At 38.8% G+C, this 27,853-nt stretch overlaps 2 protein-coding genes across 2 annotated transcripts; both read left to right on the plus strand.

Annotated features, from left to right (window-relative positions):
* Window positions 1-21,300: 21,300 nt before the first annotated feature.
* On the plus strand, window positions 21,301-23,229 carry LOC306875292 (single-strand DNA endonuclease ASTE1-like; the record flags this gene model as incomplete). Its single annotated transcript, XM_079425761.1, is given in 5 exon segments — window positions 21,301-21,682; window positions 21,685-22,604; window positions 22,685-22,696; window positions 22,700-22,884; window positions 23,214-23,229. Coding segments are annotated over 5 exon segments (1,515 nt in total).
* Window positions 23,230-23,437: 208 nt separating this feature from the next.
* On the plus strand, window positions 23,438-24,434 carry LOC306875293 (single-strand DNA endonuclease ASTE1-like; the record flags this gene model as incomplete). The annotated part of the gene is made up of 2 exons (XM_079425762.1): window positions 23,438-23,597; window positions 23,972-24,434. The coding sequence occupies exons 1-2, from the start codon at window positions 23,440-23,442 to the stop codon at window positions 24,432-24,434; spliced, it is 621 nt and encodes a 206-aa protein (XP_079281888.1). The 5' UTR covers window positions 23,438-23,439.
* Window positions 24,435-27,853: the final 3,419 nt, after the last annotated feature.

Raw genomic sequence — 27,853 nt, forward strand, 5'->3', positions numbered from 1 at the left:
TTATATACACACAACACTTTTAACATGCAACAGATTAATCAGAAGTTCTCACCTTAAGGCGATGCTCCAGTAATTCAATTTCAAGTTTTGATTTTTTAATTTGAAGCTGTATAAGGTCCATCTCCATGTCACTTTTTCTTATTTGTTTTTGAAGATGGACCTTATACAGCTCCTTTGCTGGCAACTAGGAAGGCCAAAAAAGTTAAATAAATGAGATTCTGTCAGACAATAAAAGTAAAATATGGACAACTGCACTCAAATTCTTACTCCGGTTAGATTGTGCGTTGAGGTTGAAGGACCTTCATCTGTGGGCAAATCCCCAGGTATGTACTGTGAAAGGACAATGACAGTTTGTTACTCTAATGTAAAAAGGGGGCATGCATTATAATGGTGTGCATCATACCTCAGTGGATCTACCAGCATTGTCCACTTCTGTCACAGCAGATGTGGTCTCCATCGTCATCTTCATCCTTCAGTGGAAATATGCAAGTATACATTATCTGGCAAAAATAAACATAAAAAAATATCTAAAAGCAACTAAAGGTACCTGACAGTACCTGACAACAAAACACTTACAGCTGTGACAGACTGTGCTCTTTCTGTAGGGTCCAATAATACAATCCCTCTGTCTGTATTGTTACATTCCGGCCCAGGGAAGTAACAAAATAAAGGGTGCAGAGTCCAACAAATAAATTAAGTCTAGGGGTTATATAATAAAGAAATTAAATGTACAACAGAAAATAAACAAACAATAAAGAGAAAAACAATACGAAGGTCCAGCTCCTGAGGAAAACCTCCAGGATAGGGGTCAGCACCCTTTCCCACAAAGGACAGCCATCTTAAATACTGCTTTCCAAATTCAACACAGGTGTGGATCTTTATCTGGCAACCTATAAGAAAGAAAAGAAAACAACAGAACAATCCCAAAACAAAACTGAGCCGTAACAGTATCTATAAGAAAATACAACCCATACAATTCTCAATATTATCAAAGAGAAACCAATAATGCAGGAAAAAATATCAAAGCAACATAACTAAGACCACAGTAGCCTATACATCATATGTAGTTAAATAATGTAAGCCTGCATAAAAACGTTAAGCATGTTCAAAAAGCCTTTATAAGTGACAGAGTAATTTATTAAGTCATAATGAGAACAAATCACAGTGGCAAACTTACCTTTCACCATGTTACTTGTGTGCATGGTGTGTGTGATGAAGTGCCCCCTGGTCGCCCTTTATTAAGGGACAGAGCCAGCTCCTCAGATGGGGTGAGGGGAGGTGGTGGTGGGCCCCCGCCAGTTAGACGGGCTTCAGCCTTCTTTCTATTAGCTACATGACAGAAAGAATATACTAAATCATGTTTAATAAATAGTTCAGTAATTGTGTAATCAAATATTACCTTTTTGCAGAATGTTTTTGTGTTTCATTTTGACTTGGCTCAAAGTTCTTCTGGCTCCAGAAGGATTACACCTTATTAAATAATAAACCATATATAGTCAATATACACTGGTATTTTAATCTAAAGAAATGAATGGCAGGAAAAGTAAATGCTTTCGTAGTGATTTAACAGTCAAAAGGATGCGGAAGGGCTGTTTAATTATTGTGCACTATAATAAAAGGGGAGGCAATATCAAATTTGCAATTTAATACACTCACGCATTTACTCTGTCCGTTATTTTTTGCCAAGCCAACTCTCTTTCTTTAGCCCATGCAGCCGTATTGCTTTTTTTCATTATTATTGGCTTGAATTCTTCGTATGCGTGCATTAAAACCTCCAACTCCGCCTCAGTAAAGTATGCCGCTCTCTTTTTTTCGTTGTCATTTTCCATTTTGACTCGTGAAATCGGCGATCCATTGAAAACGCCTTTATGCACGCGCATTAACTCTGGGTAACCAGTAGGAGGTTGATTAAACTAACTCTTCTCAGGTGTTTTGGAACCGACATACTCATGGTATGCGGGTTTGCGGTAAATCAACCCAGAGGTTATGATTTACCAAATGGTAAGTTAACCAAGCTTTCTGGAATACCCCTCTGATCTGTAACATTCTGTTATTGTATGGTAGTTTTTTCTCTGACCATAAACTACAATAACACTAACAGGATTGTGTCTCTGTTACAGGAGATTGCTCTGAGCACTAACAGGGATGCTGACTATGAGGGGCAGAACCATCAAATGGCCAGCTGTCCATTTTATTTAAATTAGGTAACTCAAAATACATTTGATTTTATATTATATTTACACTCCTGCATTTGCCACATGCTTTAATCCAAAGCAACTTGTGCTGTATTATGTACACATTTTATTGAGTTAAGTTACCCAAACAGTATTTTCAATTACTGCTTTTTTATTATTATTATTTTCTAGTTTGTGCTCTGGATCATATCATCTGCAATACATTCCAGTTGGAGGTGGAATGTGGCTTCAAATTTACTGATAGACATGTGTGGCTATTCTCTACATCTACAAATCCTGCTGTCACAGACGCTCAATTGCACCAAATTCACCTTCATAATTATCTTTCTCCTTTTTTAAGGAACAAGCTTCTCCTGTGCAGTCAGATCAGTCCCTGTCTTCATCCTTCGACTCCAGGGACTCGCAGGACACACTCATTATTGAAGAAAGGTCTTCCAGTAAAGAAATGAGACTAGATGATGGAGCTAAAAGGTGGGCAATAAGTTTTTATTACTTATGCATTTGGGGGACTGTTAAACTCATAAATCTTCTTAAAAACAACATTAATTTGATCTCTATAAGGTAAAAGTATTTAAAATTAAGTATTGTTTGAAGTAGTATTTTTATTGTTTATATACCATATTTATGTTTTTGCTTTACTTTATTTAAAAATAAAAATAATAATACTTTTTGCAGTACATCACCAGCAAGTAAGATGAACGAAAACTGTGCCAGAGGAATTGTATGGGATGATATTAGACTCAAAATGATTAATAGATGCATGCCCAATTATCCATGTACTGCATCAATTTTATGCATGTATCTTACTAACCACAAACAAATGTCTTTCAATTTGAGTCTGTGGAATTCAGGATGAAATGATTGTGCAGCGATTTGAACAAATAAAGACATGTTCACGTATAAAAATGTTCTGATCTGTATTAATACATCATAAATTGCTCATGCAAAAAGGAATCTGTGCATATGTGGATCAGGTGACACACGTGCATTTATTGACATCTTGTTCATGTTAATCTTGTTCGGTTCATTTGGATTTTGAGACTTCATTTTCGCAGTTTGCAGTATTTCACGACGCCCACAAACATAGCTACCAATGAACAAAGCCCAGTGCAATTCATTAATGTGTACACGATTTGAAAAATTCTCAAATGTGCGTCACTACACTGAAACAAATGCTTTTCAATCAGTGTCTGCAGTTCAGTTAAGAATTACATTAATATGCAGCATTTTGTTCAAACAGAGACTTATTTTTGAATACAAATGTTAGTATCATAATTTGTTCATGTAGAGATTAAAATGTGCATTTGTGGATCAGGCGACGCACGTGCATTCATTCACATCTCTTCTGAGTCGATTCTATTTGATTCATTTAATTTTGAGACTTTCGTTCCGCCCGTTTAGTCTTGCCCAATCCACACACACACAGCTCGCGATCCACACGCAGCTGAGCCGAAGAACATCAGCGACCACTAGATGGCACTAGCCCCAGTCACCATTCTGTACGCCTTTATGAATGTTACATTGTGTTTTCTTTGTTTCCTTTTGGTTTGGCTATTAAAATAATAATTATATAAAACTGGTTTTGTGGTCCAGGGTCACATATTTTATTTACTTATTACTAAACTGTTTTCTGAGTCAGTGTTGGCTGCAAAGATGAAGATGCTGATTTGCCATCTCCGCAGTACGAGAGAAACGCACCTTTCATACACTTACAGTAGCATATATAATGAGAGAGTGTTTGTTTTCGATTTGAATCAGTTCTTTTAAAGTAGACATTTCTACAAGGCTATATTTCTCTTGTCTTTGAGGTAAGATAGCTTGAGTTTCTCTTCATTTTTGTTCCACGCTCCAGTTCGACCGAGACAGCAGAAAACGCAGCCTGTTTTCTTTATTTTAAAAAAGCACAAATTTGTTGATATTGTAAGTGCACACAAATAAAAGCAGACTATACAGTTTGAATGGTTTGTATGACCAAAAATGTTGGCGTATTTTATTTCTGATGTTCGATTGCGCACAGTCAACAAAACATATAGATACACTAGAGTCTAGATACACTGGTTAACTAAAATAGTTCATAGTACAATCCATGCTGATAAGCCTGAGCTCGGGCCAAGCATCATGTTAAAAGGATGATTTTTCTGAATGAGAGATTTTTGACAAATGAGGGAGTAAGAAAGAGGAGTGTGGGGCCAAACAATAAAAAACAACACATCTCCAGAATAAAGTCATTATAATGCAAGATTAAACTCATTAAATATCCAGAAAAATTTTGAAATAAAATGCTGAGAATAAAAATTCAATTTCGAGAATAAAGCCGTTGTATTTCGAGAAAAACTGGCTACTTTAGGATCATTGATGGTTGTGTACGCCTCCATCCATAGAAAGGACTGTAACTGTACAGCCGTTAATGCTGTATGGTTTTAGTTTCAGCAATGTAATAAATGTTTTAAGTCTGACGTCGTTGATCATGTTTTCTGTTCTGTTTTTAAGACACCAGATGGGATTTAAAATGAGAGAATTTTTCACTATTATAGATGTAAATTAACTCTACATAAGTGAAATATTAACACTAATTAGAGTACATTTCCCTGCAGAGTTAAATTGTGGTAACACAGAACAAACAGAGTTAATTTCCCCTAGTGTTAAACTCTGGTAGTGTTCATTATTTACTCAACTAGAGTTAATTTAACTCTGAAAATTTTACACTATGACGAGAGTCAATTTATCACCAATTCTGAGTGGGACCAAATACACTCGGGCCCAGTGTTAAGTTTAACTTTTATAGAGTTCATTTAACACTGAAATATTTAGGAGTCATGAACTTAGAATTAACTTTAGACAAAGTGTTCTCTACATGTTCAATGAAAGACAACATTTATACTCAAACACCTAACTGAGCATAAAAGATGTTTTATTAACAAGGTTCGGGAGAAGCTCGATCAGATAATCAGTTAATTTGGCGCAGGTGCAACTCGTTTATCTAACGATCCTAACGAGCACTAAGTGTATAAATATGCAGTCTGTCTACCTCTGTCCAGTGACAGTTTTCCTCACTCCTAATCTATTTTATCCCATATTAGGGATAGGGGGAGTTCTCTGGGTTCGGGCCATATTCAGGACAGCACACCCAAAATATGCTAACTATTTGCTATCAGATTAGATGTAAGGGTGAACTTGTGACAGGACAGTATAATACAGACACACTATTAAGCATAAAGAATTAATTAATTAGTTAATTTAATTGATTATATTATTATAAGAAACTGAATACAGAATTGCTCTGAACAGTTCTTCTAAGCCAATGCAAAATGTTGATTTCAGATCAGTCATAAATCCATAATGAAGCTTTATAGGGAAGAGGATACAGAGACACCAGAGCTGACTGAACAAGCAAGAGATGTCAGATAATAAAATCACACAATGCTGCAAGTCAATCTGATTATGTTTGTGAAGCTGTTTAATCAGATCTTAAAGGATTTAATGTCTTCTTTATTTCAGTTGATTTGATCTTCGTCTGTGTCTGAAGTCAGTTGTAGTTCTTGTGTTTCTCTTTCCTTCAGTGATTCTTCTTGATAACAGCAGCTGTTCATCATTAATGATCAATCAGCACATAATTATCTTTTCAACTCCAACACTGCTTCAATGCTACTTTAACCCTCTGTAGTGTGGAAACACATGAACACTGAGCAGTGTGGGCACTTTGCTGTGAATTATTACAGAAACCTTACTTGTTTCATTCACGTATGACTGATGCATATGAATCACATTAAGTTTATTGATTTGTTTTATGTTAAAACTATGTAATCTAAATGGATGGAAAATTGTTATGCAATTGAATTACATAAAATGCAAATTTAGACCGAATCATTTTTTTGAGTGTAGCATCTGCAAAATACTTGTAAACAAATCTACTGCCCTTTTTAATGTATTTTCTCCAGGCCAAAGCGATGCCCTTATTAGTTATTATTCATGGCAACTATTTGTTTCATTGATGCTAAATAGCAAATAAACTGTAACCGTAGTTGTGAACTCTGTCATTGAACACTTGTGTTACTGTAGTATAATTCTTCATGTCTGTAGAGGCGTATTATCTGCATGGGCATGTAGGCTGTGCTTTGTTGTTGTTCTGCCTTGTCCTTAAGAAGGTGGAGCTCAGATCAAGTGGTATCTGGGAATATTTTATGAATACAACATTATTATTACATAAGTAATTAGTATTCTGCAGTGTTTTAATCTTTAACTTTACCAGCTATGTTAAATACTCAATATACACTTCTCACAAAACGTTATTTATGGAAAATGTGAAAAGTTCAGTGATATTATATCAAGAAAGTAGGGCATTTAAGTAGAAGCATGCAATGGTAATTTCTTCATCTCAAACAATTCATTGAAACAAAAGCTAACAGCAGTGGTGGCTATACCACAACAAAAGTGTCAATGTCTCAATAACTTGCCATCTGTCCTTGAGCATCAGTTACAGCTTGACACTGACGTCTCATGCTGTTCACAAGTCCACTTATTGTCTGCTGAGGCATGGCATCCCACTCTTCTTGAAGCACTGCCCTCAGGTCACTGAGGTTCTGGGGTGCAGGGTTACGACCCTCTGCACGACGACTCGGCTGATCCCATATGTTTTCTATAGGATTCAGGTCTGGAGAAAGTGCAGGCCACTCTGTTTGAGGTACCCCAGCCTCCAGCAGCCGTTCCCTGATGATACGACCTCGATGAGTTGGGGCATTGTCATCCATGAAGATGAAATCAGGCCTGTCTTGCTCATGCAGAGACACAATGAGTGGGTTAATGATGTTATTCAGGTAGTATTGGCCATCTGATTCAGCAGCTAGTGCTCTACTGGGCTCTGCCCAGGAAGAGCAGGAGATGTCTGAGGGTGAAGAAGTCGAGACTGAGCCCTCTCAATCCTCCTGCCCTGCGTATGAGGAGCTGTTGGAGGTTATGGAACGCGCCTCGGCAAGGCTTGACTTGCCGTGGAAGCGGTCCAGGGTGATGGCGCCGCGGGGTCGTCTCGATGAGTGTTATCTTTCTGGCCATAACCCCCCAGCTCAAGTGAACCTTCCTTTCCTTCCTGATCTTCATACGGAGGTTGAGAAGGAATGGAAAAAGCCGTTTTCCTCTCGTATTTTTAGATTTCAACATACTAGTTATGCTAATATTGAGGGGATGCGTGAGAACGGCTATGAGCGGATGCCTCCCATAGAAGAGACGCTAGCTAGCTATCTCTCTGAGGGCAAGGCGTCCTCTCTTCAGGTTCCTTCCTTGCCATCTAAGCCCCTTCAGATGACATCTCGCTTAAATGGTAAGGCATACGCAGCAGCAGGTCAGGCTGTCGCCTCATTGCACACGATGGCAGTGCTGCAGGCTTATCGGGCTGATCTGCTGAAAGACCTGGATAAAGGTCAGGGTCTTTCCCCTGACGAGGTGGCTGAGTTGCGCCGCACCACTGATTTGGCTCTGCGAGCCACCAAACAGGCCGCCTCTGCTATGGCAGGTCCATGGCGGCCATGGTGGTAACAGAGAGACAGCTGTGGTTAAACCTGGCAGACGTTGGGAAGAAAGAGAGGGGCTTTCTTCTCGATGCTCCGGTTTCGCCTTCCGAACTTTTTGGTACCTCCGTCGAGGCGGTGGTTGAAAAGTTTAGGGAGGTGAAGGCGCGCTCAGCAGCTTTTAAAACCTGAGGATCAAAGATGGGTACAGAAGGCTAGTGTCGCGAAGGGAGGTAGGCAGAACCTGAGGGACGTGGTCTGGAAGAGGCGTTCACAACGTTCTCGCCCGGGCCAGGATAAAAGTTGAGACTTTCCTTCCTTCAGGGGGCTTTTACATCTCCCTCTCTAATTCCCCTGCAACCTCCGTTCACTCCACCTAACTGAGGTTAGGTGAGCACCTCCTGCGCTCACATTTTTCCATCACACCGGATCTTTGATGTTTTGGTTAGGTGCTATGCTTTTTAGAACCTGCCTTACTGATGATCTGGACCTAGGCCTTTTCTAATCGCCTCTGGGTCTGATCTTATGCGCGGGATCCTTGGATGGGTGAGTACGATCCGATTTTATCAGATTCGCTGGTATGTGTGTTTTTTATCCATTCGAACTAACCTAAAATAAACCAGTACTAAAACAGGCTGGTATCAGGTGTAGGGCTGAGCAACTTTATTACAATGCTTTGGCTCTGAGGAGCAGCATTTTCTAGTCTGGCCCTTTTGTTCTTCAAACGAGGCCATGATAGAGGTTTAGGTTAGAACTGCTTACCCTTATTAGGGTTTTAAGTAGCAGTTTCCCTGACCCCTTGTTGCCTTCTGTTCAGCTACCTATTACCTTGATACTATTTCCAGCAGCTTGTTCCGGGTTGTTAGGTATCCCTAAAACTGTTTGTAGGTCGAGCTAGCTTTGCTCCCCTCGCCTAGAATGTGGAGGGTTATTTATGAGCATGCCGCTCCCTCCTGAGTGTTTGAAACCCTTTGCTGTAAGTAGAGTTTCCGCTCCCAGAGCTTTGTTACTTAACAACCTGATCCTGGTTGCTGCTGTACCCCTCCGAGCTCTACCCTGTTGGTCGAGCTGGCACTGCTCCCCTCACTAAAGGGTTGCCTATGAGCATGCCGCTCCCTGCTGGGCGTCAGAGTTTCCTCTCATATGAGAGTCGAGTCTCCGCCCTCAGAGCTCCGTTATTCAGAAACCTCAGCCTGTCAGGCCTTTCTAACTAGGCCTCCTTGTCAGGTTGCTCTTATAGTTGGTCGAGCTAGCATTGCTCTCCTCACTTTAGAGGGTTATTTATGAGCATGTTGCTCCCTTTCTGAGCTCTCTTTGTTGGGTGAGCTGGCATCGCTCAACTTATTTAGAGGGTCTCTTATGAGCGGGTCGCTCCCTTCTGAGTGTCTGAGTTCCCTCTCATGTTGAGAGTTGAGTTCTCCGCTCTCCAGAGATTTTTCTTGGTAGAGTTAGCATTGTTCCCCTCATTTAGAGGGTCATCTATGAACATGCTGCTCCCTCCAGAGAGCATCTGCCAATACGGTTTCTAAAACCCATATTTGGTAAGTGCGCACACTAGTCTCTGTGCACTTTTCTAAGAACCACGCTGTGGTAAGATCGCACACCAAGTGTTTTGCGGTCTTTTCTAAAATCCTGTATGGTATGGGTTACGCGCTGCGGCTTCGTGCCCATTTTTTGAGTTGGTTAGGCCCGTTTTCTCCTTGGGCCCCACTCTACTTATATATGTGCTGAGTATCCTCTCTGTTTTGGTAGAGCTAGCATTGCTCCCCTCATTTAGAAGGTCGCCTATGAGCATGCTGCTCCCTCAGGAGCTCTCTTTGCTGGTCGAGATAGCATTGCTCCCCTCTCTTAGAGGGTCACTGTGACTATGAGCATGCTGCTCCCTCCAGAGAGCATCTGATAGAGAGTAACGTTATTAAAGCTAGAGCATTTGGAGAATAGAATTTCAAATCCATGATTATGGTAAGTGTGCACGCTAGTCTCTGTGCACTTTTCTAAAAAAGATCTAAGATCGCACACCAAGTGTTTTGCGGTCTTTTCTAAAATCCTGTATGGTATGGGTTGCGCGCTGAGACTTCGTCCCATTCTTTGAGTTGGTAGGCCTCGGTTTTTACCTTATGCCCCACTCTACTTATGTATGTGCTGAGTATCCTCTCATGCTGAGAGTTGAGTTCTCTGCTATCTAGAGCTCTGCCTTGGTTGAACTAGCATGGATTCCCCTCATTATAGAGGGTCACCTATGAGCATGTTGCTCTTCTTGTGGGTCGAGCTGGCATTTCTCTCCTCTCTATAGAGGATTACTTATGAGCATGCCGCTCCCTTACGAGCGTCTGAGTCCCCTCTTACATTGAGGGTTGAGTTCTTCGCTCTTCAGAGCTATGCCTTGGTAGAGCTAGCATCGCTCCCCTCTTTTTGGGGGTCACTTATGAGCATGCTGCTCCCTCTAGAGCATTTGGAGAAGAATTTTCAAATCCATGATTATGGTAAGTGCGCACGCTAGTCTTTGTGCACTTTCTGAAATCCACGCTGTGGTAAGATCGCACACCGAGTGTCTTGTGGTCTTTTCTAAAAATCCTGTATGGTATGGGTTACGCGCTGAGGCTTCGTCCCAGTCTTTGAGTTGGTTAGGTCCCGGTCTCCTTGGGCCCCACTCTACTCATGTATGTGCTAGTATCCTCTCATGAACTGAGAGTTAAGTTCTCCGCTCTCTGGAGCTCTGTCTTGGTAGAGCTGGCATTGGTCCCCTCATTAGAGGGTTGCCTATGATCATGCTGCTCCCTGCTGAGCGTCTGAGTTTTCCCCTCTTATGAGAGTCGAGTCTCCGCTCTCAGAGCTCCGTTATTCAGAAATTTCAGCACGTCAGGCCTTTCTTTAGGCCTCCTTGTCATCTGACAATACGGTTTCTAAAATCCATATTTGGTAAGTGCGCACGCTAGTCTTTGTACACTTTTCTAAAAACCACGCTGTGGTAAGATCGCACACCGAGTGTCTTGTGGTCTTTTCTAAAAATCCTGTATGGTATGGGTTACGCGCTGAGGCTTCGTCCCATTCTTTGAGTTGGTTAGGCCCCGGTCTCCTTGGGCCCCACTCTACTCATGTATGTGCTAGTATCCTCTCATGAATTGAGAGTTAAGTTCTCCGCTCTCTGGAGCTCTGTCTTGGTAGAGCTGGCATTGCTCCCCTCGCTATAGAGGGTTACTTTGAGCATGCTGCTCCCTCACGAGCTCTCCTTGTTGGTCGAGCCGGCACTGCTCCCCTCGATATAGAGGGTTATCTATGAGCTTGCTGCTCCCTCCAAAGCATATGAAAAGAACGATGTTTATAAATCCATGTTATGGTAAGTGCGCACTCTAGTCTTTGTGCACTTTCTGAAAGCCACGCTGTGGTAAGATCGCACACCGAGTGTCTTGTGATCTTTTCTAAAAATCCTGTATGGTATGGGTTACGCGCTGAGGCTTCGTCCCATTCTTTGTGTCGGTTAGGCCCCAGTCTCCTTGGGCCCCACTCTACCTATGTATCCCCAGTGATACTATTTGCACGGGGGCTACTACTAAGGATCTGTTGATACAGTTCCTTCAGCGAGCTCTTGTAGGAGCAAGCAGTAGCCCCTGGGTGACAGGCCAGGCTTAGTTACTATCCTAAGCGCTTGGTCGTATCCCCTTAAAGGAATCCTTCTTTCTGATTCCAAGCCTTGAGTTTTACCCTAGGTCCAGGAGGTCCGGCCTCTATCAGGTAAGTCCGGGGTATGAAACTCAGGCCTTTGGCCGAAGGGGATAATGTCACTGACAGCCGTCAATTCATCCCAGGGACAACTCCTTTATCGTTGATAAGAGTTGATGCTTAGTGCTCGCCTTTGGAATAGCATGCACTTCCCTCAGCATGGCGGCATGGGTATATCGTTCCCCATAGCGACCTCTAGAGGACGCAGTTCGAAGTTCCCTTGATAGGGAACGTCTCAGGTTACGTATGTAACCATGGTTCCCTGAGAGGGAACGAGACACTGCGTCCTCTAGACTTTAGGCCATGCTTCGGATGCAGCTTCAGACGAAGAAGTGGATGATGCTTTCTCCCGGCGCCCTTTTATACTGTGGCGCACCGGGAGTGACGTCATAGGCTGTCGCCGGCCAATATTTGGTGTTTTTGTATATATGCTTCAGACACGGGTCACGTAGATGGAGTTCCCCATAGCGACCTCTAGAGGACGCAGTGTCTCGTTCCCTCTCAGGGAACCATGGTTACATACGTAACCTGAGACGTTTTCCTGGTCCAGCTGCCGGCATGGGTCTGTGCTTCTGCGGGGTTCTGGGTTCTGTTGCACAAGCAAGAGGAACTCACCAGAAATACAAGAATTCTCAGAGCAAAGATGAAGTCCAGCAAATGTGCTACAAGTGCCACGCACGCACCCCAAACACAAACACGAACGCCATACATGACATGACTTTTACACTGCACACATATTTACATTCTTATAACCGTTTTTTTTTTTTACAATTTAATGTAAACAAACAGCATCATAGTGTTTTTACAGTGCATACGTACTATGGAGGTTCCCAGCACGCATTGCAGCATGAATAGATCATTGCATAGAGAATAGAGTTTTTGTTGGTTTTATTTGTGCTGTTGATCTTGTTTTTGGTTCACTGTAGATATAAATAGGTGCTGCATTAAAAGACTGTATTAAAATGGTTCTGTATTGAAAATAAACTTGTTTCTGGTAATTGATTTGGATTTTGTTGTAGTTCACTGTAAAGTCTGTGTTATATTGCCGTGGCGTTCCGTTCATATAAGCTGCTAATGCGCCACAAACCCAGGCCATCTGGGAGAATGAGTTCACGGGCTAATTATATAAATATGATCATAAGTTGATCCCTTGTCATTTGAGATGTGATTAGTGTGATTGGTTATATTTCACTGTGCTGTAAAAACGCGTATCTGGCTCAGCTCCAGCAGTGAACGCAGATCTGATTTTAGAAGCTGATGATAGGCGCCCTGAACCATTTAATCACGCCGGTGTGATTGTATCAAATATAGAAAATAGTATTCGGCTATTTTTTTTTTTTGGCTCAAAACTCTGAGGGGGCAAGTGGAAAATGTAGAAAAATAGATGAGACTTTGATGTCAAACGCCTGAAAACACCATAAAAGGGAAATATCTGAATATCTATGATATATGATACTCCCAAAAATGTAGTTTCTGTAAGCTTTTATTTGAAAAAAGTCCAGGCGTCCTTTCAAAAAAGCGATCTGGAGACTCCAAATGGACACCTGGTAACCAAATGTCCAAATGAGTCAAAACTACATAATACATATATGTATATCAATTCAGAACTGCTCTGCCCACCAAAACACACAATAAACAACTCTTTCTGAACAGCATTTGTAGTGCTGACTCATTTGGTCATTTGGTTACAGTCTACAAATGGCATTTTTGAAACAAAAACGCATAAACTTTTCCTGAAATGTAAATGTAAATTTATGTAAAAACTTACAGAAACTACATCTGTAATGGAACTAGTCCGACACGGAAGGTGAGTAAAAGATATAGAGTTTATTCAAATTCGTGCAAGGTGTCAGGTGAAGGATCGTCTTGAAGACAGGTGAGGAACAGTTCATTCGTGACAATAGTGCTCCGTGCACAAAGGACTGATCCTATGCTTCTCCTTCTCACAGGTCTCCAAGGTTCCTGTGTCCAAGAGGCGAAGGAGAGCGTCCCGTGAATCTTCACAGTATTACTTCAGGAGCTGGGAGGATGACAAAGAGCAAAACAACAGGTAAGTAACTTCAGGTAGGATACTCAGATAGTAGAGCTAGTTGAGAGCGTCGGTCCTTGAGGTGTCTCTACTTCAAGATCGGACGAAGAGTGAACTGAAAGGCGTGCTTTTAAGTGCCATGGTGATTGGGTGATGATGACGTGCAGGTGCGGGTGATTAGAACTCCGGTGAGGTGGAACGTGGTAATTGGCTGGGGACTGAGCCTGGCCGTTCTCTGACAACATCTTTATGGTATTTCATTTCAAGAAAAGCTTTGGAAAAGTCTTTTGGATCTTTTATTTCAAGAAAAGTCTAGGAATCCTTTCAAAAAGGCTATTTAGAGACTCGATAAGACACTGCATACCACATATATGCATATCAATTCAGAACTGCTCTAGCAATGAAACCACATAAAAACACAAAACTATTTCAGAATTTGAACATTATAACTAAACACCCTGCTAACACAAGACGTAACAGTTACGTAACGTATTGGTAATTTTTGGTAATTTCCTGATTTACCAATAGGCAACGTAACCAGGTATGCACGTAATTCCATTACCATCCCATTACCAACTCACAACGTCATCAGTACGTCCTCCTAACGTAACAAGATAACGAAGAACATCCCAGATAGGTACTCTATTCGTAATATATTGGTAACTTCATGATTTACTGACAACGTAACTGCAACGTCGTATGCACGTATCCTGTGTACATTCTTTATATGCTCTCTGATTACCATAATGCTATTTAATTAAACTTCAGACACAAGGTTGACCGTTCCTTAAAGATCAAATGTGTTTCTTTTCACCAAGTCAAATATGGACGACTGCTTTTAATATAGGAAGTGAAGAAATAGATGTAGAAATAGTTTCACGTTATGTGTCACCGCACAACCTGCACATCCCATACATTATTTGTTATTAATATTCGCAAACTATATGTAAATATACTGTATATTTGGCACGGCAGTGGGTTATCTCGTTGAAAACGCTTGTGCTGTGTTGTACACCTGTTAACAATCATTTATATAATATTAATATGCCTATAATGCATCCTTAAAACATATTAAACATCTCAGTAGTTCAAACACCATAATAAACTACCTTTATATAGCCCTATTAATACATTCACATTAATTACACCCATAGGAATGGAGAACTGTTAAATATATTGAAATACATTTTGAAAATATATTTTAAAAATACATAAAACAAAGTTTAAAAATTGTTCATGATGCATGTATTAATGTGTACGAAAAAATTAGTAATAGTAATACCTCAAACATACACTGCCTAAAGTTTAAGGGTCAGATTTGTCATGTATTTGAAAGAAGTCTTTTATGCTCACCACTGCTGCATTTATTTGATTAAAATACAGTAAAACAGTAATATTGTTTATAACTATTTTCTATTTCAGTATGTTTTAAAAAGTGATCAAAGCTGTATTTTCAGCATCATTATGCCTGTCTTCAGTGTCACATGATCCTTCAGAAATCACGCTTTGCGAAAACAAGAATAAATTACATTTTACAATATATTCACATAGAAAAATTATTTTAAATAATAATAATATTTCACAACATTACTGTTTTTATTTATGATCAAATAAATGCAGTTTTCTTGGTGAACATAAAGAGACTTATTTCAAAAACATAAATAACTGACCACAATCTTTAATAACACAAGGGATTCGAATATTCATTCATTTATTCTAATAAAATGCCAGAAGCTCTTAAAAATATTAACGTAAATAGTCATCTTTTCCTCTGGTGATTTGTATTGTATACCCAGAATGCAATGCACAATGACGTAGATTCCCATTCTCTATACCCAAGCTAGACGCTCTCAAACCGTGTCTACACTGGACGTGACAAAGGGACCATTGAAAATCATCTGAACTTTGTGTCAGTACGTCATAAATAGAACGAGGCATCAGTTTACGGTCAGAGATGTGTTGTGTTGCACCGCGCTGCATCCAGTGTAGACATCATCATATAATTATAGCTTCTATTGTATTTTGTTGAGCCGTCCGGTGTAGACATGGTGTTAGATCTCCTATTAAGTATCGTTACATATGATTTATGATGCCATCCATAATTGATAGAATGTTTCTATTTCAGAGACTGAAAATCATCAATAAACCAAACGGTAATTATAATTTATTTGAAGAATAATAAGAAGAATAACAAGAATAAATAAAAATGCATCTGTGACTTAATATTTCTTATTTTTCAGTGGGTTGAAAGTTGTCATTAAACACATTGCTTTCTTCTCATCTTTGCACATTTTCAGATGTTGTGCATATTTATGAATCATAATTTTTAACTTTATTTTGTCTTTCTCTTTTTTTTTTTTTTTGGTTTAGCTCCAACCCCAATTAAGACCTGACCTGAGCAGTTGATCAAGCATCACCAGAAACTCTGCAGTATGTTGGTCCTCCATGCCCAGGACTGGACACCAGTGCTGTAAGTCATCAATCTAGAAGTCATCCTGCCTCTCTGAATTGTCATGCTAGGAGATCTCAACATTGTCTCTCAAGGTCCACTTACATGCAGAGTTTTGCTCCAACCTAGTGCAGTGCACCTGAACAAACTAATCAAGTTCTTCAGTTTTACTAACTATAAAGTCACAAACAGGTGAGCGTGATCAGGTGTGGACCTAAACTCTGGGTGTGAATCACTCAGGTCCCTTGCTCAGTAGTCAGTGGTTAAGGACTGTCTCAATCACAAAATTTAGTTTGCTCCCTAAAAAAGCTGTGAAAACCAGAAAGCATCGATGCTCACTATGTTCCCTTATAGGAAGTTCTGAAGCTCAAAACTTAAGAGATAATTCGCTACAAAATGACACGTGATAGATTTTAAAACACAAACCAATATTATATTTCAGCATAAACATACATCACTAGACAGGTAATGTCTAATCTAGCAAATATTTATTTATGACTGAAATCTTGCACATGTAACAAATTATTTATCATAATGTGCTGAAAATAGCATAAAAAATATATCAGTTATACTGTTGTGCATAAATGTCAGTAGTGATGTTGTACAATGAGGACGGAAATAGTCACCAGTGTGTAGTGAGCCACTGTCCTTATCAGTGCCTGAATTTGTGTGCACAATATATTAATTTACAACCTAGTGAACTATGAAGCTGCTTGAGACGCACCCTCTGTATGACAGTGGACCTTGAGGGCCAGAGTTGAGAACCCCTGACATACTGATTAGTTAATAATCACTCATTAAGAATGAGTACACTTTAATTTGTACAGAGATATGCAATATTTGACTCTTATTCAGCGACGCTATTATCTTTATTCCCTTTTGTTTGTGTGTCAATCACAGCTACATAAAACCCAAAGGCCATTCAGCCACAGGTCACTGCATCTTTTGCTATGCAAGTTCTTTTTTTTTATTATTGAATGTCAAACACATTCTCAGTATTTATATTTGGTTTGGTTTTTATAACCATTTTAGAGTCACCGTTTTGGTGCGGTTCTTGTACTATCCTTGTAACATTTCAGCAGCTGACTTTTTTTTTAGTACTTGATAGTAATTTTAATTGCACCTTTTGCAATGCATTTATAGCAGGGCTCCAGACTAACTTTTGAGAGCATTGGCGTCAGAAGCAGATCTGGTAGCGCTTGGGGTGGTGTGTGGGCGGTATTAAAAATAAAGATAAATAAATCATAAAATTATTATAGTTTTGCATTAATAAGTGTAGTTACTAGTAATATTACACATTTTCTTCTTGGTAAAGCACATGTGACAGTAAAGCACTGAGCTTGAGTTAGGAAGCACAACATTTTTTTTTAAATACTTTTATTAACAACAGTAACATGTGCAAAATCTAAGTTTTATATAGAAAATTAACATTCTACGCTTATTAAATGTACCATTATTCTTCTGTAGTATTATATGGAACTGACCAACAACTTCAGTGATTATGAAAGGAGCTCTCTTGCTTTGTGTGATTCAGTCAGAGAAGTTTGTTTTTCAAGGCATTTTGTGACTTTTCTTACTTCATACACACAAAAAAGAGCAAACGTTTACAAAATTTGTTTTCTTGATGATTTAAAATTTTATAATAGTGATTTTATAATTTCAAAATGTAAAGTAAAAAGTAGAAATTAATGACTAATACGCCTATAAGTGTTCCTCTGCTGCCATCTACTGGTTTTAATGCTAATTTGATGCCCCTTTTATTAATTTTACAAATGTGTTTGTTTACCACAAAGTATATTTTGGTCATCCCTTTAAAAATAACATTTTAACCATATGCTTTTTAGAGTTTTAAAGTGCTGTAAATAGCTGTGTGAAATACTTAAATGTGCTTGAATTTCTCTCTCAAAAGTTTGTACAAACCCTGATATGCATAATGTAATGAAACACCATGGTTATAGTTAGCGTTACTTCTGGTTATATGTCAGCACTGTTTATAAAAGATTTCTGTGCAGAATTTGAATGCTTCTCACTAGAGCTCACAGCAACCTTATTCATTCTGCAGCAAATTCAAGTGCTTCTCACTGGATCTCTGAGCACTGTACAGTAACACGAAATCAACACTGCTTCCTGAGTAAACCTGTTCTGAGCTCGGAGAAGTTTGTTTGCTCTGCGCTGATCCGAGCTGATAAACAGCTCAAACGAGTAGCGCGGTTTCACTAGCTTTTGTTTCGCTTGCTGTTTGATGTTTCTCATATGCAACAGAAATAGCAGCGCTTATGAGCTGGGGCAATGTGGTGGTCGTGCTAGTGCTCACAAAACTTACTTGCACCGGCAGAAAAATCGGTCACAAAACAGTCTGGAGCCAAAAAATTGTTCTTATCCTGTAAGCTCCGGGGCAGGTAATGTTCTGGTTTAGAGATGCAAACCGAAATTTGACCAATCAGCTTCAAGCAAAGTGACACATCTCTGACGCAATAAAGCCACTCCTCCAGTTTCTCTTACTCCAAATTAAAGGACGCTACATAACAAAACATTTTTAAAGATAAAATCATCTGATTTATAGAGATGATAATTTTTTATTATTTATATATTATACCCTTAATCCATTACACAAGCCAGCTTAATTTAATAGCAATTATTAAGCTAGTATTTTAAATTAATATAAACATATAGATAATATGCAATATAAATATGTTTTAGAATCAATAGCTGTAAACATGACTACATATGAGTTTCGATTTTTAAGTGTTGTTATATCTATAAATATTATAAACTTTACTAATTTTACGTGCACTTATATGGTAAGATAAGTTTTCCTCTTTCATGGATCGATTGTTTCATCTTGCTGTGTAAATGTGTTTAAATTCTTCATATTGTTCAATCTTTGGTAGTGACTCTCTCATGAGAAGTGAATCCCAGTTTCAAGGCATGTGATTGGCTGCTCATTACTGATGTCACACATTCATGTGCACGCGCTCCATTAACTCAGGATCAAGCCTGAGTTTACAGAGAAAGTTGATGATCAGCTCCATGGCACCAACAAAGCCGGATTGAACTGGTTTGGTTTTGTCAACTCAAAACTAATCCTGTAATCCTGAGTTTGTTCAGCCACCATCATGGTACAGGCCCCAGTTGTTTAACCTCAATTTATGAAGTAATGTGAATGTTTTGTGTGCACAAAAAACATTGCATTTTTATTTACAAAATAACATGTTCACGAGAGCACCATGATGCATCAGTGTTGTGCTGGCGTGAGAACTGGTCATCTCATGCTGCTTTTGTGAAAATGCGTTGGCTATACATAATTTGTGAATAAAAACATCATATTTTTGTTGTTGCTGTTTCTTGCGTACACAAGGCATCTGTTAAAAATATCTTCATTTGTGTTCTGCACAAAAGGGTCTTATGGGTTTGCAGTGACATGAGGGTAAGTAATTAATGACAGAATTTACATTTTTGTGTGAAATATGTTCACATGTGGTTATAATTGGTCATTGTTCTGTTTTACAAACATTTTCAATATTTTAAAGATTTATTATTTCGAAAAATGATGTTTATACAGTCTACTTTAAGTACTTTTGTTAATATTTATACATCTGTGATTATGGTATCTTTCCTTAATTATCTGAATTGTCTTCTAGCAAATATTATGCTATAGCATATCTGTTTATAATGATGCTGAGCACGGAACCTCCTGAATGCTTTCATTCATATTTAGCTGTATATCCTATGTTTTTATTAATAATTTGGGTGTATTTTACTGTTCATATTTGTGTGTTTTTCCAAAATAAATGAATTAAATTCGTTTTACATTAGTTTGGGCATATGAGGACATAAATTAGGTTAAACTACTGCATGTCCGCCCACAGAAAATAAATAATTATAAAAAATTGCCAACTGATTACCAGCACACAACTATTGATCCGTAACGTTGCCACGACGTCGCAGTTACGAACTAGCAATGTCACAAAGTTACGTCGTGGCGACGCATACGCAGCTTTCACTTTTCCGGTTGCCACAACGAAACGTATTTGTGTTAGCTGGGCAGTCTTTATTTTGAACAATTTGAACAATGAAAACAGTGAACCAAAACAGATTTGATCATTTTTTTTAACTAATGAAAACACAAAACATGCAAAAGACATTGTTTTTACATGACAGAGGTTTAGTAAACATATCGCTGACTCCCTGTCAGTTCCGGGTTATAACAGCGCCTGTGATTGAAGGAGAGAGACGAGGGAGGGCTCTTTTTACTCGGAAGAGACGATTCTGCTGGAAATAGATGGCGTTTCAAAGCTGGAATACGAATTAGAATCGATATTTGTTGGAAAATGGACGCTATCGATAACTATAACTCGAATCGCTCATGTAAACAAAGGATCTGTCGTGTTTCCCCCTATTCTGTCGTTGTTTTGGATTAAAAAGTGGGATGCATTTTGAAGACTGGACCCTTCTCTTGAAATGTATGCTGGTGTTTCTTAGAATAGTCCGAGCTGACCAGAGCTATAGGCGATGAAACGTAAGTACTGCCGTTCACTTTGTACATGTTTAAATAAGTCCTTCAGCATTTATTTTAACCCTTTCCTCTCCTTATGTGCGCGGATTTATCGGTTTCACTTTCACTTTCAAAATCCATGTGTTCAGCAAGGAGGAGAGAGGATGGCATGTGGGGGGCACAGTAACTCGTTTGGAGGTTACATCTGCATGTTCTTGCAGAACTGGCAAAAAAGAGAGAGAGAAGAGTAATGCATCCATTAAACAAATGAATTTGTGGCTTCACATCTCTCTGTAAAACTACTGCTTGTCATACTGTTTTATAAACACACCCAGGTGATTGATGGATATATTTATGTTAGAGGTATCCATGACAGGCTTGTGTTTATTATAGTTCTGAGGCCATAGTTTCATCACATCACAGTTAGTTTCCTGTCTGTTTTATATAATAAGAAATACAACGTATTCGGATACATGCAGCTCGCAGACGCCTCACACACATTTCTAAACAATCAGTAAGATCTTTATTATTACTTTAATATTGTTTCTACTCAAATATATTAGGCTACTTCTTACGTACGTAGTCCAAATCAAGACCGATATTTGATAGCAGAGGAATTATGAATTTGTTTCTGCTGCTGTTGTTTGAATAAAGATCCAACGAGCTGCATATCATTATCATCACAGTGACTTTATAGAGATTATATCATGAAATAACATGCTTTTATATAATGCATATAAATTATTTTATTCAATTGTATATCATACGAAATATTTTTATATATTATATAATTTCCATAATAAATTGATAAATAATGACAATATCTCAATAATTAGAAAATTCTTTATTATGATTTTACAGCAAGTAGAAACCAAAATATTGCTGCGAGTTAGTGACATAACTTTGTCAACATGGGAGTCGAAGGACTGAGGACCTTCATTGAGAGCAGCAACAGAAATGATTTAAGAAGCTGGGCTTTTAGAGACAGTCGACTAATAATCGATGGCTGTAGCTTATACTACACCCTGTACTTTGACTGCAATTTGGATCAGATGCATGGAGGAGACTATGATGATTTTGAGGAGTTGATCATACGGTTCTTTGAGAACCTCAGAGACTGTGACATTCACCCTTATGTTGTACTTGATGGCGGCGCTGACCACACTGACAAAAAATGGGACACTCTTAGGAAACGAAAACAGGAGAAAATAAATGCAGCCTTTACCCTGTCAGCAGGGAAAAGAGCCAAGGTCCTTCCTCTTCTCGTCAAAAATGTGTTCAGACAGCTCCTTCATAACTCAAGGTACCACTGATTCAGTGTCTTGAAGAGGCTGATTGGGAAATCGCTGCTTTGGCGAAAGAATGGGATTGTCCAGTTTTGTCCAACGACAGTGACTTCTATGTATTCAACCTCAGGGCGGGATTCCTGCCAATCACACATTTCCAGTGGAAAAACGTGAACGTGAACAGACACACAAACAAAAAGTTCATCCAAGCCAAACACTTTACAGTGGGAAAATTCTGTGAATCCTTCAGAATGAACCCTGAGCTTCTCCCAGTCTTTGCTACCATCTTAGGTACTGATTATGTGGACCTGCAAAATATCAAAAGCCTGGGTTGGGAGAAATACTCAACGCCTGACACGGAGCATGCCCGGGTTGATGGTTTAATTAACTGGTTATCCCAGTTCCCAGGGACAGATGCAGCTGTAAGTGCTTTGCTGAAACTAACACGCAACAAAGAAAAACCCCTCGTCCAAGAAGCACTTTCCAAGGGAATCCAAGAGTACAAGCTCATCTCTGGCTATCTTGCCCAGTTCTTCCACTCAGAGACGATTCCACAGACAGCTTCTACAGGTCCATTGCAAGTTCTGCCGACATGGACCTTGAGTCTCCTACTTGAGGGAAAGATGAGCTCCTCCATTATTGATGCACTGGTACATCAAAGGGTTTCCTTGACAATCCAGGTTGAAGAGTTTAAACTGCCCTGTTGCAGTGAAACCTCTCGTCCCATACGCCAAGTGATTTACGGGTTACTGTTGCTGGGAGAACAACAGACTGCAGATAAACTAGAGTCAGCCATTAAAACATTCACTGGCACAAGCAAGCATTATGTAGAGGAATATGGCAGACAACAATCAAAGCTAAGCAGTCAGAAAGTTGAAGCCATAAAGACCAGGGTGATGGAAGGACTTCATCTGGAAACATTATGGAAGGTAAAGAAGATGTCTTAGCTCTCTTTTGAAGTGAAATTGAATTGTTTGTTCTACAGTATTTGTCATTCTAATGTTTCTAGGAACCACACGTGTGACTTCAGGTGCTCCTGGACACTTTGGGTGTGTCGTCGGAGACGGTAAGAGAGATCCAACCTGCTCTACAGCTGCAACTTTTTGTGACAAGTTACTGGCTAGTAAATGCACAGCCTCCACCGTCCAAAGTGCATCTTTGGGGACTGCTGCTGGGAATGGTCTATGGACAGTTCAAGTTCAAGTTCAAGTTCAAGTTGAGCTTTATTGTCATTCCGCTACATGTGGGGACATGCAGTGGAACGAAATGTCGTGTCTCGCAGGACCACGGTGCTACATAAATACAGACATACAACAATGAAGTAAGAAAAAACACTATAAACCTATACACTACTAACAGATTTAACTATAAGTATACTATATATAAGTATTTACCCTATACAAACTAAAAGAATAAAGGATAAAAAATACAACTATACGAATGCTATACAACTATACGAATGCTATACAACTATACGAATGCTGCAGTACACCTCAAACACAAACAGGTATTGAAATTATCAATCATTATCTTGTTAGAAGAAGACTTCCTTAGAGCATGCAATAAATAATAAAGCAAACTCAGGCACATGCAGTGTATGCCATTGCCACCATTGTCACGTAATTGTGAGCAAATGATGACCTAAATGGCATGGGGAAAATAGCAGAAATACTGCGGAGGTTCTTGAAATGTGTGTTAAGCCAGTATGTACTGTAACATAAAAAAGTGTGAATACATGTTATTTTTTGGTTTGGGGATTTAGACATGCTGTTGAAACTTAAGAAGCTACAAAGTGGTCGAAGAGGGATCTCTCTGGAGCATAAAACGGCTCATCTATACAGCCAATGGCAGTCCTGCCTGAAGTGGGGTCTCTGTCTCAATCGTTTACTGTGTTTTCCTGTATCTGAACCAGAGGTCGCACGGTACAACATCCATTTATTACTCATAAACCATCTTGAAAGCTTGCACTGATTATTTGATAATAATTATCATTTTGATTTGCATTGTTAACAATCCTGCTTCCTGGTTGTGACTTCCTAAATGTAATTTAAAATGCTTGAAAAAATAAATAATAATGTAACACACACACACATTGATATTCAAATGACATAAATTCACAAATAAAAGTTATTTTTAACTTTCTATTAATCAAAGAATCACCAAAACATTTATCACAGCACAGCTTTTTCCAACATTGATAATAATATTAGAAAGATTTCTAAATTGAGATGTTAAAAGTGTCCACTGGTGTTGTTGCTCATGAATACTAAAGGTGTTATTGTGGTGTTGTGTTTAGTTTGTACCGGGGAAGACTGGTGCACGATGTTGTGGAAGAGCTCAGGAGAGGCATCACGCTGCACTCTTTGCTGGTGAGGGGCTCAAACACCGAGCGGCTCTTCAAACAGCTGAAGGATGCAGTTGTCAGCTCGGTGGGTGAAGACTTCATCAAGAAAATGAGAAGCGGGCTCATGCACAGAGCTGCTGGGAAAACACAGAGAGACTTCAACGGCCAGAATCAGCCTGTAGATGAACTGAGCAGTTGCTTTGAACATCTGGTGTGTGAGGATATTGATAACTGTGAAGATGATGACGGCAATGATGAAGATCTCAAAGGGAAAAGCAGGAAGAGTAAAGCCAAGGATCACAAGACTGAAAATCCTGATGTTTCCTACACCATCCGTACCAGACATAAGGCTAAAGCTCGCAATGCTGATCATTCCTCTAAAGAATACGACGGAGATGCTTCGAGTAGCCTTTAAGTAATTTTACCTAACTGGAGAAATCAGGTTACATCTACTGACAGTTATGCTTCAGTAAAACTAGTTTTTTCAGGCTGGTTGAATTCAGTTATAATCTTAAATCATTTATTTCAATTCAACAAAACTAGTTATTGTAGATGTTACCACATGATGTACTTAATTGTTTTCAGTGTATATACTGTTGTTTAAATATGTGTTGATATTTTATTTATAAATTATGGATAAAATATTAATAATGTATTATACTATAGAATATTTTTTTTGTTTTTGTTTGGTGGAGCATTGTTTCTTGTTCATCTTTATAAAAAGCTGTGAATAAGGATGATGCAACTGACATATGATTCATGTTCAATAAAGTAATGGCACTGTTTAACAGAAACCTGCCGACTCGTGTAGTTAATCGGTGACGAGCGCTACATGGTGTCAGAAGTAGAAAACGGAGTAAAAGACGGAACTTGAATTCAAACGTACTTCCCGACCGTTAAAAAAGTACGCTCTATATAGCATGAATGTGGGTAGTATGAATGAAACTAGTATGTACTACATCCGCCATGTTGATATTATCACGTGACATTCGTCGTCAAGGCAGCGCAAAAATGTAAAGTGCCCACTCTCCTGAACAAACATCGGCGATGTGTTTTTGTTTGCTATTCTTACCGCTTTCGTCTGCGTTTTTGCGTCGGTCAGCTGCTCGTAGATTACCTCTTCGTCGACAGCATTTACCAAATATATAGCAAGTAAAACTGACCTCAGAATAAGAGTAGCCACAGCTGTGAACCTGCTGATTTTGAGTCATTTATTGTATTAAATGAATGCAAATAAAAATAAATGATAAATAATTATATACACACACCAATTCACTATATATATATATAAACAATACATAAACAAAACACAATAGAAGTATCATCACCTATTTATCTAGTAAATTTGACCTCAGAATAAAAACCCCACAGTAAGAAGTAGTGAAGTGAACTGATTACATTTGATAATTTTCTAATGTTTTCAACTGTTAATCAGTTTCAATCATATAAACCAGACAGGGTTCATTTCACAGTACTCCACACTGATTAGTCCTTCATCACTTGAATTAAGATTAATAATAAGTCATTTAATTTAAAAGCACAGCTACCAGAAAATACTTTGAGATCATTCTGAGGTTAAATACAATATAATAACATTTTCATAAGTAACTAATTTAATTACACATTTTTTCTCAGTAATTGTAACTGATTACAATTACATTTATTTTGTAATTAAATTACGTCATTTAGTTACATGTAACTAGTTACTCCACAACACTGTACATATACATAAATACATACATAATATATACATTATAGACAATATGCACACACAGCAGCATCATAATGCTGGGTGCTGTCACTGGAGACAGTGGGAGCAGCTGGCAGGGTCTCCAACTTTCCATGTGGTGGCTGCAACAATATATGGCTGTCACATCCGAAGTGAACCACCAGCAAATGAACTGAGCCCTGCCTTTGTGCCAGATGTTGCTGCGTGCTGTGCTCCACAACCTCTGTCGTCAGAACAGGGACATTGTTGATCCAGAAGTTGTGAGGATCATGACGATGACCAACCTGAATCCCGAAACACAAAGCCAGTGCAGGAGAGAATGTGTGGGACAATCTGGCCACAGGTGTGTCTGCACCAGACAACTGTGTGCCTGCTGTTCAAGTGCATGATTACCTGTAAGACCATTTAACAGGTTAGGACTGCAAATCAGTTCATGATTGGTGATATGATGAAAATATATATAATACACATGTAAATATTTAAATGTACACATGTGTTTGTATTTAAACATACATATAAATATTCACAATACACACATTATATAAACACAAACTTTTATTTTTGGATGCAATTAATTAGACGGCACTACTTAAGACATTTTAAGAAATTTTTTAGACCTGCAGAAACCAGGAATTCATATCACAGGTCTTTGAAATTCTAGCAATATCACAAATGTCACTTGGGGGTTATATTATTTGGGCTTAATTTTACAAATTTATTACTTTATTCCTGGGGTCAATTTTGAATTTCCACTTTTTTCCTCCACTCATTTTTGTTCCTCGTCTTATACAGGGGAAGAAAATATTTTGATATTGTTTTGAAGTTATATTTATAAGATATTGCTTTAAAATAGTTTCTCAATGTCACATCAACATTAGTGATAATTATTGATCAATCTATCAATGCTACAATGGCAAGCTAAGGCACTTATTAACAGTATTTTTCTGTTTCCAACAAATTTCTCTCAAAATATCAGCACTGGTAAAAGAGAAATAAAATCGCTTTAATTCCCCTAAATTTTGTAACTTAATCTCATTAAATTACTAAACGAACCGTCTGTTCAAGGAAAGCAGTGTTAACAAGCTGATGTACTGCATTGATTAAACATCTTTTAACAGCAATTGACAAAATCGTCTCATCTGTTTACATTGTTTGAACCTTCAACAAGTAAGCCGTTTACTTGGATGATTTTAAACAAGTACAATTTAACCACAATGAACAACGTTTTTCCTTGAGGTACTTACACTTGAAAACAGCCGCGTCGCCTCCTTCCGCCATTTTTTGAATATGACGCTTTTTCTCCCGAGGCCTCATGGGATAGTAAAGTGTCCATCGTTTGCCTACTACAGAATTCGGTCGGAAGTAGTAGGTCATGCGGGTACTTCTCGCCTACTGTTTTTCGAATACTATGAATTCGGACATATTACCCGCCTCGCCTACTGTTTTTTGAATACTATGAATTCGGACATATTACCCCCCTCGCCTACTGTTTTTCGAATACTATGAATTCAGACATATTACCCGCCTCGCCTACTGTTTTTCGAATACTATGAATTCAGACATATTACCCGCCTCGCCTACTGTTTTTTGAATACTATGAATTCGGACATACTACTCGCCTCGCCTACTGTTTTTCAAATACTATGAATTCAGACATATTACCCACCTCGCCTACTGTTTTTCGAATACTATGAATTCGGACATACTACTCGCCTCGCCTACTGTTTTTCGAATACTATGAATTCGGACATATTACCCCCCTCGCGTACTGTTTTTTGAATACTATGAATTCGGACATATTACCCGCCTCGCCTACTGTTTTTCGAATACTATGAATTCGGACATATTACCCACCTCGCCTACTGTTTTTCGAATACTATGAATTCGGGCATATTACCCACCTCGCCTACTGTTTTTCGAATACTATGAATTCGGACATATTACCCACCTCCCCTACTGTTTTTCGAATGCTATGAATTCGGACATATTACCCACCTCGCCTACTGTTTTTTGAATACTATGAATTCGGACATATTACCCACCTCGCCTACTGTTTTTTGAATACTATGAATTCGGACATATTACCCGCCTCGCCTACTGTTTTT

This window comes from Barbus barbus, assembly GCF_936440315.1.
Source record: "Barbus barbus genome assembly, chromosome: 9".
NCBI classification, from domain to species: domain Eukaryota; kingdom Metazoa; phylum Chordata; class Actinopteri; order Cypriniformes; family Cyprinidae; genus Barbus; species Barbus barbus.